General features: G+C 40.2%; 1 protein-coding gene across 6 annotated transcripts in view; it reads right to left on the bottom strand.

Moving 5' to 3' along the window:
• mbd1a (methyl-CpG binding domain protein 1a) overlaps window positions 1-13,559 on the bottom strand; it is a 45,617-nt gene extending 32,058 nt beyond the window's left edge. For all 6 annotated transcript variants that reach the window (XR_016483464.1, XR_016483465.1, XM_036989095.2 and 3 more), the window contains exons 1-6: window positions 13,437-13,559; window positions 10,484-10,868; window positions 9,673-9,893; window positions 8,698-8,884; window positions 7,230-7,322; window positions 5,880-6,597 (exon numbers count right to left, since the gene is read on the bottom strand). Coding sequence is in view for 4 of the 6 variants with exons in the window: in XM_036989095.2 (XP_036844990.2) it covers window positions 5,880-6,597; window positions 7,230-7,322; window positions 8,698-8,884; window positions 9,673-9,893; window positions 10,484-10,657 (1,393 nt within the window). In the remaining 2 variants the exon portion in view is untranslated. The remainder of the gene's footprint in view (window positions 1-5,879; window positions 6,598-7,229; window positions 7,323-8,697; window positions 8,885-9,672; window positions 9,894-10,483; window positions 10,869-13,436) is intronic.
• Between the last annotated feature and the right edge of the window lie 257 nt (window positions 13,560-13,816).

Raw genomic sequence — 13,816 nt, 5'->3', positions numbered from 1 at the left:
GAAGCTTCTGCATTTGTGTTTTTTATCTTTACCAGAATAAAAAAATAAATTGTACAAGTGCTAGTGAATTTCAAATAGCGGCTGCTAGCTAAATATGCAAAGGCAAATAAACGAATTGCAAAGACAGGCAATCCAGCTCATAAATGTATACATCTATAGGTAGAATATAATTTTTTTGTGAGGTTGGATATTTACAAGCCATTGTGAACGAGAGACATTGTGCAAATGAACAAAGTTTTACCGCATGCTTGTCTGAAGGAAGAACAGCACTGTCTCTGGAGCAGCATGTGCACACGCTAGTGTTGCACGGTATACCGAAACGTCAGTACTTTGTTGATACTAGAACATGAAAAACGGGTACTAGAATTTGTTACTTTCGGTGCTTCTGTCAAAATGTGTCTCACGGATCAAGGCTGCGTATCAGTGCAGCAGACCCCTTACTATAGATCCGCCGGTCTGCTCCACTAGCCTGGGAGTCTGGACTGCATCAAGTTAGCTCCACTAACTCACTAACTTAATTTGCCAGAATTTCACATAATTATGACATAACATTGAAGTTTGTGCAATGTAACAGGAATATTTAGACTTCGGGTTGCTGCCCGTTCGATAAAATATGGAACAGTTCCGTATTTCATCGGGAACAATTTAAAAAAAAAAAGAATTATACATCTAATTGATTTATGATCCTATATTGATGGAATGGTTCACAACCCTATACATCCACCTGAATGACCCAGATGCTAAGGAGAAGTCCCTAACTGTTTTATGGGCCTACTGTAAGCGGTCTGTATGCAGCCAAAATGTGGTCAGAGTCCTAGAGCAGCACTGCCCCCTCAAGATTCAAATACTTATTTTTCACCATAATTTGCTAATAAATTCATTAAAAATCCTACAATGTGATTTTCTGGATTTTTTTTCTTCTCACTTTGTCTGTCATAGTTGAAGTGTACCTATGATGACAATTACAGGCCTCTCCCATCTTTTTAAGTGGGAGAACTTGCACAATTGGTGGCTGACTAAATACTTTTTTGCCCCACTGTATATCTGACCTCCATCATCTAGGACGTCACAATGGTTAATCAAATCTCCCCCTTTCTGCCCATGTTTTTGCACAGTTTTGCAGGCCGTCTCATACAGCTGCAACTGTATATGCATTCGTAAATCAAGAACTTTCTTGAGTTGGGCTCTGGGATGGTGCAACTGTTGAGAATGTGAGTCTATGGTTGTTGTGGGGGAAAGGGGTTGACTGTGTGTGGGTGTGTGTGGGTGTCCCACAACTGTTGCGAGGGAGTAAAATATGTTAGGGTCAATATAGGAGGATTCACAATAATTGTTTGCTAATATAATAATTGCAATAATGTAATTTTGGTCATGGCGAAAGGTAAAATCCTTTGCATACATTGCCTACATTACCACAAATATTAATAGCTAATTAAGAAAAATAAGATATGCAGGATTTAAAAAATATATATATACATTTATTTTTGAGGTGAGGGTGATGGAAATGCATTTGGCGGTTCATCTACTTCTGTTCTGTGTGCTCTTTTCGAAGGATGGATCCCAGTCTCTTCAGGGCTGGGATACGGGGGGGGGGGGGGGGGGATGACAACCCAACTCGGGATGAGGAGGGCTTTTAGCGGATGGAATAGTGGGGACCAATTGGAGGTTTTACTTAGTAGCAATGCAAATATCATTGTACAGCTATATAGACACACAATCGTCATGTTACGTTTACAAACATATATTGTGATAAATAGAATTGAAAGTTGTGTCTCATTATGGTAAGTGGTGAAATAAGTATAGCCAGTTATAATTGTAATGGCTTAGCAGATAATAAGAAAAGACGATCAGTGTTTACCTGGCTATAAGAGAAGGAATATAATATATATTGTCTACAGGAAACTTATTCAACTATTTGAGATGAAGTTGTGGAAAAAGGACTGGGGGGAATATACAGTATTTCTCCCATGGGCAAAGAAATTCAAAGGGGGTGATGATATTAACAGTAATTTTGATCCAAATGTGCAAATTGTCCAAACAGATCAAGGTAGATTAACTATTTTAAATGTGTTATTGGACAATAAACAGATATGGTTTATTAACCTATACGGTCTGAATAATGATGATCCAGGCTTCTTTGAATATATATAAAACAATTAATCAACTCTACAAGCAAGAAAAATGTATAACTGACTTTTTCAGACATAACATAGGTACAGCAGATCCCCTTATTGTATGAGACACTTTTAAATGTGCTTTTACAGGACATGCAATTCAGTACTCATCTATAAAACAAAAACAATTTATGTCAATAGAGTCCATATTAACAAAGGAAATTGAAGGACTAACAGAACAGATAGACAGCAATAAAAACTGTACCATAGAGGCACAGAATAAGTTAGAGGAAAAACATAAAGAAGTGGAGGAACTTATTCAAGAAAGATCCAGTGTAATATATTATTACAAATAAAGCGAAAAAATATGGAATATGGGGGAAAAAATGCAAATTATTTTCCAATCTTCAATATAGAAATGCTACCAAAAAAATGTATTGAAACTTGTTACAAATTATGGAGTCACACGTGATTCACTGAATGAGGAAGTGAAGTACTTTAAGAATATTTTTGTTTGTCTCCTCCATCTCTACTAACCAAAGCTAATTGTATGGATTTTTTTCCAAATAATAATAATAATAATAATAATAATAATAATAATAATAATAATAATAATAATGTAAAATTAACATATGTACAGAAAGACTCATGTGAAGGCCAAATTACAGAGGATAAACTTCTTGATGCATTTAAAGCCTTTAAGTCTGGGAAAACTCCAGGTCTGGATGGCACACCAGTGGAAGTATATCAAACATTTTTTAAATATATATTGAGAGGACCATTATTAGCCTGTTTTAACCGCTCCTATATAAAATGGTAAATTATCGGACACGTAACAAGGTCGTCTGATATCATTATTACTGAAACAGGACCCAAGTGGTATATTAAAAGATCCAGTCCATTAAAAAAAAAATCTGAGGCCTCTTCAGTGTTCAGTGTTGTGATGCAAAAATCCAAAATACGCTAAATGCTTGGCGCATAGAATCTAAAAAAAAGTATTGTCAGATATTATTCATCCTAATCAGACAGGTTTTTATTTTACATGGATGATACATGGGAGATAATATAAGGCAAGTACTGGAAACAATAGAATACTAGGAAATATCAGGGACACCAAGCCTGGTTTTCATAGCTGATTTTGAAAAGGCTTTTTATAAAAATATGACTGGATTTTATATATAAATGCGTAGAATATTTCAATGTTGGGGTATCTCTTATAAAATGGGTTAAAATGATGTATAGTAACCTTAGGTGTAAAATAGTAAATAATGGCTAAATCTCAGAATGTTTTAAACTGTTAAGAGGAATAAACAAGGTTGTCCACTATTGGTATATCTATTTACTGTTGCCATCGAAATGTTAGCTGTTAAAATGATCCAACAATAATATTAAGAGATTAGAAATCTCTTTTAAACACAAGTGTTTCATTGTACGCTGATGATTCATGTCTTCATTTAAATCAACAATTAGCACCCCTCCACAGCCTCTTAGAGGATCTAGATACTTTTGCTAACCTCTCTGGATTAAAATCAAGTGTACTATATTACGTATTGGATCACAAACAAAACAAAAAAATCTAATTTTACATTACCGTGTAGTTTACCAATAAAATGGTCTGACGGGGATGTGGACACACTCGGTATACATATCCCGAAAGAAATTCTCACTCCAATACATTTTTATATAAAGTCAGCAAAAATAGATCTTGCTATCAGGGAAAGGAAAATACCTGTCTATATGTGGAAAAAATCACCCTGATTAACTCTTTAGTCATATCACAGTTTACCTATTTGCTTATGGTTTTGCCTAGCAACCTGCTTTTTAAATTATATGAACAAATAAATATTACATTTTATTTGGAATGGCAAGCCAGACAAAATTGTTGGATGTTTTCGAGGCACAACATTACTGACCATAAAGCGGCAATGTAAACTGAGGTTTTTGAATATAAATATGAACTTTATCGAACATACATGTATTGTGTAACATGAAGTCCTATGAGTGTCATCTGATGAAGATCATCAAAGGTTAGTGATTCATTTTCTCTCTATTTCTGCTTTTTGTGACCCCTCTCTTTGGCTGGAAAATGGCTGTGTGTTTTTTGAGACTAGGCTCTGACCTAACATAATCATATGGTGTGCTTTCGCAGTAAAACCTGTTTGAAATCAGACATGATGGGTAGATTAACAAGAAGTTAAGCTTTACTTTGGTGTATTGCACTTGTGAATGTATGAAAGTTAAATATTTCAAAAAAATATTTGAATTTCGTGCTCTGCCTTTTCAGCGGATGCCCGCTAGCGGAACCACTAGCCCTAACAAGCTAGAGGTGGGTTATTTTATTTATTTATTTATTTATTTATTTATTTATTTATATATTTGCATAATTAACCCAAGATAGACCACAGCCTGTCGTTTCCAATGGGAGAAAATTAATCATAGTGGGCAGAGACAAACACGAGCTGGCGACATTCTATTGGTTCGTTCTATCATGCATTTTCATATTTCCATTAGGGAACGCCTACTCTGAAGTGGCAGTAACTCAATAAGTCCCTTCACTCCTTATGAACACCATTTTTTTTAAACGTTAGCAAAGTCTACAAAACTTAGTGCACGCTGTTCGTAACAGATTCTAGTTTTGAAAACAGAAAACAGTTTAATCTTCTCCCACTGCCGGCCACTGGGCTTCCTCTCACCACCATATTTTAACTTATTCTGTCGTCTCGCCGAAAGATTATCTATTGCCTCAGCAAACTGAGTATGTGTGTGTGCGCGTGTAAATAGCTAAGGCTCAGACGGCTCCCCCTCTTGCCTCATGAATGACGTCATTACTGGTTAAAGAGACTGTGCACATTTTTATAATATAAGCCACTGTTGATTTTAATATTGGCTGTACTAGACTTTTAAACCTTTTTTTGTTAGAAAATACTATATGGGGTTCATTATGTGTTTTAAAATGATTGTATTTGTTGTGCTGTTTATACTGTTAGAAATGTAGCTTAATTAAATTGATTAATATTATGGTGTTTCTATTCCAAGAAAAACGAAAATGCATTTTTACATTAGTCTGTGTTTCCTCAGGATTTCCGTTAGGAAAATATGGCGCTGTACAACGTGACCGGTGGGCAGTAGGCCTAGGCTACTAAGCAACTGCGAGTGAAAAGCAAAATAATCTTAACATTTCGAAAGCGTAATTGTAGGCTAACCAATATCCAGATATACTTTTCACTCATATATATATATATTTATTTATATTTATATATTTTTTTTGCTAACAGACCGTAGCATAGCCTACCTGAATGAATTTTAGAGCTACGTTGCTAACAGACCGTAGCATAGCCTACCTGTGTATTATGCCTAGTGGGACACGCTGTTGTGTGTTTTTTGTCTGACAGTTATACTGTGCTATTATATTCACTCTGTTAGGTAGAAGCCTATCATTATGTGATCTCAGCTTCTGTATAACTTTATTAAAACGAGCACCATTCACCAGAGTAGCCTGCCCTCTACTGCCTAAAGTACAGAAGCAACACGTGTGCTGAAGCTTCGGAATCTTTAGGGTTTTTTTGGAGGGGGGTGGGGGATCTGGGAAAAGTCTGATCTGCAGCCACTCTGTTCAGAATATTTAGGGAAGCTGGCTGGCTAACTCCTTGATCCTGTTTTGTAGTCTAGCCCTCTGAGAAAGATAAGCCAGTGTTACTGAGCGGACTATCCCTGGCTTGTTGAATACAAAAGAATGGAGAGAAAAAAAGAAAAAAAAGGACTCACCATCTTTGTCATTGGCTGTTTTCATCTGCTGAATCCTCTCACCGTAGGAGCCTGGCCTAAGGGACGTTGCTTCCACTGACTCTGCCCGTCCACGTCTACCTGTACAAGTTGGTTTCTCGGTGTCCATTTCTCTGTGTCCATTCAGCACAATATTAGATCCACTCCACTGTTGGGTCCACTGGGTTACCAGGGAACGGTGCTGAGGGGGAGGGGAGGTGATTGGGTCCAGATCCACATCCGGCCTATGGATCACTACTACCTTCCTGTGCCTCTCTGGGGTTTGTAGTCCTAATTGAGAGAGTGGATTCTTGGTTGGGCTAGGTGGTTGTAGTCCTGACTGAAGGAGCTGGTTGTTGGTCGGGCTGACAGGCAGGAGAGACTGAGACAGATGAGGGATTACCGCGTCTTGGCTTGAAGAGGCCACGGCACTGAGTCTCTGTGGGGAGATCTGCTCCAGACGGAGAGAGGGGGAGCCACTGGCCAGGGATGGCTTAGGGGTGGTGGGGAGGCTGTTGTGGATAACAGCAGTGGGGGACTGTGTGATGTGCGGGAAGCTGGCCTGACTCTGTGGTGTGCGCTGGGGAGTTCCAGGGAAGCCATCGGGGGTGTGGTTCCGGTCCAGGTCTGGAGTGCCTGTCCTGGGGGTGTCTGTCATAGGGGTACCAGCCCTGGAGGTGCTCGTACTAGAGGAGGGAACTTCCTCCAAGTGGTTCAAATGCTGTGGTGAGGAAATAAACATATATATATTTTTTTTTTTACATAACTACTGTGTACATACACAGCAATATCGGGGATGGAAACCAGGGTCGATCACTAGGAACCAATCAGAAGCAAGCGGGCTGAAAACGGGGACGGTTCTTCCTTATTCACTAATGAATAAGACCCATGGCACCAAGAATAATAATGGCACCAGGAATAATAATGGCACCAGGAATAATAATGGCACCCGGAAGTAAGGCCCCCGAGAATAATAATGGCACCAGGAAGTAAGGCCCCCGGGATTAATAATGGCACCAGGAAGTAAGGCCCCCGGGAATAATAATGGCACCAGGAAGTAAGGCCCCCAGGAATAATAATAGCACCAGGAATAATAATGGCACCAGGAATAATAATGGCACCAGGAAGTAAGGCCCCCAGGAATAATAATGGCACCAGGAAGTAAGGCCCCCAGGAATAATAATGGCACCAGGAATAATAATGGCACCAGGAATAATAATGGCACCAGGAAGTAAGGCCCCCGGGAATAATAATGGCACCAGGAAGTAAGGCCCCCAGGAATAATAATGGCACCAGGAATAATAATGGCACCAGGAATAATAATGGCACCAGGAAGTAAGGAAGTGTTTTTACCTTCAACCTGCTCTTCTCATCCAAGAAGAGTCCTGACTGGAAGTCAAAACGAGAGAGGTCCATGCCACCACGGAGGTATTTGGTCAGTTCAACCTTAGAATATAGAATATAACTTTATTGACCATCCAAGGCAAGACAACGTTATTTAGCATCAATGTAAAACATCACATACAGATCATAAACATGCAGCCTACAATACCAGTATTACCCCACTCCTTAGTATCATGGGCCATACCAGTATCATGGGCCATACCAGTATCATGGGCCATACCAGTATCACCCCACTCCTTAGTATCATTCTCCATACCAGTATCACCATACCAGTATCACCATACCAGTATCACCATACCAGCATCTCCATACCAGTATCACCCCACTCCTTAGTATCATGGGCCATACCAGTATCTCCATACCAGTATCACCATACCAGTATCACCGTACCAGTATCACCGTACCAGTATCACCGTACCAGTATCTCCATGCCAGTATCTCCCTACCAGTATCTCCATACCAGTATCACCCCACTCCTTGGTATCATGGGCCATACCAGTATCACCGTACCAGTATCACCATACCAGTATCTCCTTACTTCAAAACCACATGCATTTATTTTTACACGCTATAACACACAATGCAGGTTTTTAAAGGACCAGAGTTTAAGAATCAGTTTATTGGTCACATACACCGTTTTGTAGAAGTTATCGCAGGTGTAGAGAAATGCTTATGTTTCTAGCTCCAACAGTACAGTAACACCTAGCTAAATGCTTATGTTTCTAGCTCCAACAGTGTAGCAATATCTACTAATTTAATAACTATACACACAGAATCCAAAAAGTTGTTTTAAAAAAAAAAGAAAAGAAAGAAGATATCGTAATGAGTTAGGAATATAAATATACACTAGGTGGTTCGAGTCCTGAATGCTGATTGGCTGACAGCCGTGGTATATCAGCCTTTTGTAACACGGGTATGGAAAAAAAAAACATTTATTAAAATTGGTAGACAGTTTGTAATAGCAATTAGGCACCTTGGGGGTTTGTGGTATATGGCCAATATACCACGGCTAATGGCAGCGTCCATGCACTCTGCGTTGAGTCGTGCGATAAGAACAGCACTTAGCCGTGGTATATTGGCCATATATCACAACCCCCCAAGGTGCCTTATTGCTGTTATAAACTGGTTACCAACGTAAGTAGAACAGTAAAAATAAAAAATAAAAATTTTAAAATACATGGTTTTTGTCATACCCGTGGTATACGATCTGATATACCACGGCTTTCAGCCAATCAGCGTTCAGGACTCTTTACCACATGATGAACACCTTCTCTTTCTACGACATAGACTGACCAGGTGAATCCAGGTGAAAGCTATGAATCCCTTTATTGAGGTCACCTGTTAAATCCACTTCAAAACGTTAATTCATACCTGACCGCTACCCTTTCTCGCTGTAGAAGTATGTAGAAGTGTTCACCTTGCTCCTCATGCGGTCCCCACAAGGACTGCAGTAGTACGTGTCCCACTTCCTCTTAGCGGGCAGGGTGGTTGAGCGTCGGAACACCACTTTGCGTTTCCAGCCCGGTCCTAAAGAGGAGCAATCTTCCCAGTCGTCGTCAGCCTGTACCGGAACCTTCCACCTCCACCTGCGCTTAGGAGCCGGTCTGGACAAAGGATAACGTATGTCTGAGCCAGAACAACCCATATAACAGGAGTCGATCTCCTGTTTCTGTAGTGAGACAGCTTGATGTACCAGAACAACCCATATAACAGGAGTCGATCTCCTGTTTCTGTAGCGAGACTGCTTGATGTACCAGAACAACCCATATAACAGGAGTCGATCTCCTGTTTCTGTAGCGAGACTGCTTGATGTACCAGAACAGCCCATATAACAGGAGTCGATCTCCTGTTTCTGTAGCGAGACTGCTTGATGTACCAGTCCACCTGGGGCGACAGGGTAGCCTAGTGGTTAGAGCGTTGGACTAGTAACCGGAAGGTTGCAAGTTCAAACCCCCGAGCTGACATGGTACAAATCTGTCGTTCTGCCCCTGAACAGGCAGATTAACCCACTGTTCCTAGGCCGTCATTGAAAATAAGAATTTATTCTTAACTGACTTGGTAAAATATCACAGGCCAAGCTCTGCTAAGAGACTTTTTATTTGAACAGAAAAAGTAACAAGCTGTCAGGTTCTGGAGCACATGGTATGGCTCAGTTAATGAGACAACTGTTCTTAAAAACCAAAAGAAAGTTGCAGAATGAATGCAGACACTAACTAATATAATAAATAATAAAAACAATGACCATTTTACATTTCAGTCATATAGTAGATGCTCTAAAATCCAGAGAATTTAGTGGGGAAAACAACCAGAATTCAGTCATTACAACTAGCCACTATCAGCTAAATCAGTTACCAGGAAGATCAAGTGTGAGTGAAGAAATTAAATTCCATACCTCTGTTCATTACCACGCTCCTCCATCTCTTCCCCATCGTCAATGTCGTCCTCCCCCAGGGGCTCAGACCAGGCTCCAGGCGGCCCATCCAGACACCTCCCTCCTTCCCTTGTCCCCTGGGCCAAAACCAGTCGTTCACTGGAGGCCGTGTGCATCTGGACTTCTGCTCCTAGAGGGAGCATGTCGCTCTCCAGCTGGATCAGCGCCTCTTCACCACGGGTCTGCCGCGTTACAGAACATTCAGATAGAAAATGTACAACAGATTGTCTTGGCAGATAGAAAAAGGGAAATGGTGTCAATTCTAGTCACTGTTCAGGAGGATGTAATACCACAGAACATTCAGATAGAAATGGTGTCAACTCTAGTCACTGTTCAGGAGGATGTAATGCCACAGAACATTCAGATAGAAATGGGGTGTAGAACAAATATGATTGTCTAAAAATAGGAAAAAATGCTAGCATAGCTTAAAAATATATATATAAAAATCGGCTTGTTGCAGGTACGTGGGAATAATTTGATGATATTTTTTAAAAAACACATGTTTTTTTTAAAGACCTGCTTTAGCTGAATAAACTGAAATTATGGTGCCAAGAGTGTAAAATGTATACAACGTAATTCCTATGTAAAGGACTGTAAATTGCTTAGGATAAAAAAAAAGTGTCTGCTAAATGGCATATGTTCATGTATAATACTTTTCTTTAAAGTTACACTTGTCTGTTGGATAAAATAAGGACTGGAGTGAGCTCTGTCTGTTTTCTTTCTGCAATGTTCAAAACCGTCTTTCAGATCACTGAAAACCCCCCTCACTCACCTCTTCTTCGGCCCCGGCCTGGTCTCCCTGATTGGCTCCCTCTCCGAGGTCTGGAGCCTGATTGGCCGCACGGCTCAGGGGCGTGTCCTCCTCCAGAGCAATGTGTCGTGCCACCATCCTACCCTCTACTGTGTCTCTCCTTAGGATGAGCAGTTTAGGGCGCTTCCTGTCCATGTCGGGTCGAATGTAATCTAGTTAAGCCTACTCACTGTTTATCATCCATGTTCAGTAACGTTAGTGACTCACAGCAAACACAGGTCCTCCTCTGTTCTCGCCTGTAGCCTTACGACATATGAAGGTCTATACACAAAGTCTCTAGTCTCTTCATCTTGGCATTTGTGGTGGTAAGGGGGTTTGGGTGGGTTCTGCTGATGTTTGGAACACTCTGAAATAAAAGGAAAAAATGTCAGTCGGTGTCATTATTGATTATAATATAGAAAGAACGAGGTAACAAAATGGACAGTTCTGAAACGATCAATATATAACCTACATTCAAAATGTTAATTCAATAATCTCAACCATTGACAACGATACTGCACTCAATACCATCTACTGCATCCTGCCTATGCCGCTCTGTACCATCACTCATTCATATATCTTTATGTACATATTCTTTATCCCCTTACACTTGTGTCTATAAGGTAGTAGTTGTGAAATTGTTAGGTTAGATTACTCGTTGGTTATTACTGCATTGTCGGAACTAGAAGCACAAGCATTTCGCTACACTCGCGTTAACATCTGCTAACCATGTGTATGTGACAAATAAAATTTGATTTGATTTGATTAGGACTAAACATGTAATTTACTGTGAACTAACATGCAAGGCATACGTACGTAACATAGAAAACAACAAGAAACCATGGACATTGGCTCGATTGAAACCATCAATCTGGAGCTTGGCGTTCACCCATGTGGGTTTCCAAGGCTACACGCTGGTGCCATGGCGATATGTTTAGCACCCGAGAAGAAGAGAGAAAAAAGATGTGGTTGCCATGGTGATCACAGCGCGGGCCGGCAGGGCAAAACAAAAAACACTCGCCTGCAGAAATGCAGCGGCATAATAACGTAATGCTGACACCACTTTCCAAGATAACAGAACATGAGTGGGGAAAAAAAGGCCTAATGGATCATTTATAAAAACAAGCTTATTAGAAAATAATTACCAGGGAGGGCGTGGGAAATGTAATACCTAAAATTATTAAGCCTACACCTGCAGAGTTAGAATATTACAGGCCTTTGGGGTTGCTCTTGGAAGTTTAAACCCTGCCCGTGTTTTAAATCCAACCAATCACCTGGCGGCTTAAATTAATCAATTAGTCATATTAGTCATATTGTCATATTGACTAATTATATTGACTAATTAAACTACAAAACTCACAAGGAACCCCACATCATCAAGCTTTAAACACAGTGCTAGTAAGGTGGGAACTATTTTTTGTCAAAAGCCATTTGTCAACGTGCTTTGCAGAATAGGTTGTATGGTGTCTGTTCACAACACTGCTAATCAATTCAGTCTTTGCCTAAATCAAACTTTCTCTAGGTCTCCAAAGCAAGAGGCAAACCTTCTGGCATTATAACAGTCAATAATATAAGGGGGGCCCGCCCTACCTTATAGAATGGTAGGGGAAACACTGAATTAATGACTGCAGCACTGTGCTCAAATCACAATGAAGCACAGCCACTTGTATACAGGAGTGCGTAGGAATGCACTAAGTCCCTCTGGAAAAGTGTCTGCTAAGATGTCAAAAAATATAAATAGAACTGAGAAAAACCTCAATATCACCATGAAAATGTGTTGGGGTTATTGTAATAATATTATCTGGTAGGCTATTTAAGACTGACTGGTGTCAGAGCTCCTTATCAACCTGTAGTTGATGAATGGGCCATCTGCCAAGTTCTTGTTAGTTAAGGTATTTTGCCTTGACAAACTCAAAACACACTGTAGTTAGCTTGTAGCACGGTCAGCTGTTTCGAACTGCAGCAATTAAATCACTACAACTTCATCTGATTGTAGTGTTGTTTTGATGAACATTACCAACACGTTTGATACATAACAGCTTTGTGGGTCACTAGCTATCTACCAAACTCTAAAAACAACAACTGGAAACATGGCTTGGTTGTTGCTAGTCATTAACATGGGTAGGCGTGCATCGAAGCACTGTAGCAACAAAAAAAACACACACACACACACACACACACACACACACACACACACACACACACACACACTTTCATGTTCCATCCGCCATGATTCAGCCTGGTCGTCGGATCCATGTGACTCCCAACAACAGGGGATGTATTCATTACACAGATTCTGTTGCATAACGTTTACGTTTGTGAAACCCGATTTTTCGACGTAACGTAAAAAACTGTTGGGTACTTAAACGGAAGTTGTAGTTCACTTTGAAATGGTATGGTTTCCACGCGTTGCCATTCCAATCTGAATAGTCTGCGAAGTGCTGTCTCTGAAGTGAGGACCCCGGTGCTGGGTTTCTTCAACCTCTTCCATACGTTTATTTATTTTTTTAAGAGACACGACTGAACTACAACTTCTTTTTTGAGAACAAAACTCAAAAGCGTTTGAAGTAACGTTTCTGTTCCACAGACAAAACGTTTTGCAGCAGAATCAACGTAATGAATATACCCTTCCTCGTTGTGTAGGACCCTCCTCTGCTGCTCACTCCCCCTCTCTCCGTTCTCCGTCCACGGCTCCGTGTGTTTTCCCCTCGGCGCTACTACTGAAAAACTGCTCGTTGCAGGAGAATGTTATGCGCTACTCAGATGTATTTCTTCTAATTCTCATGTTATAATGATTCTGTTTTGAAAAAAACTCCATTCGTGATTTTTTTTAGGGGTCAGCGATGTAGCGCCAATCTTTGTTACTAATTTGCAACGTTGCAACAAATGTAAACAAACCCTCTAAAATGGACAGAAATTGGTTGAAAATACTCACACAGTAACGCTTCTTCCATCGCGGCCGAAATCACGTTCGATCGTCTTCCTGTTCTCGTTTCCTTTTTTCTTCTTCAGGGGACTAATGTGTTGAACTGGGCATGTGCAGAACGAGCGGGAAGGGACGGCGATCGGCAAGATAATTAAAAAAAAATAAATAATAATAATTAAAGTGTCGGCCAATTTGTATCGAGTCCAACTTTGAATGGTGACCGAGTTATGTGCACTATGACCAGTGCATCATGGGACTTAATGTCTCTGAATATTATAAATGTTGTTACCTTAGTGAAGAATGATGGCAGAGGATCACGAACATTTTTAGACTCAATAAGACAAATGCCCTGATAAGACTAATTAGCCTACCCCATGATCAAACATTGC

This window comes from Oncorhynchus mykiss, chromosome 9 (genome assembly GCF_057628025.1).
Source record: "Oncorhynchus mykiss isolate SJ-2025 chromosome 9, ASM5762802v1, whole genome shotgun sequence".
Classification (NCBI taxonomy): domain Eukaryota; kingdom Metazoa; phylum Chordata; class Actinopteri; order Salmoniformes; family Salmonidae; genus Oncorhynchus; species Oncorhynchus mykiss.
The sequence above is the reverse complement of the archived record's forward strand: the minus strand, read 5'-3'. Positions and strand labels throughout refer to the sequence as shown.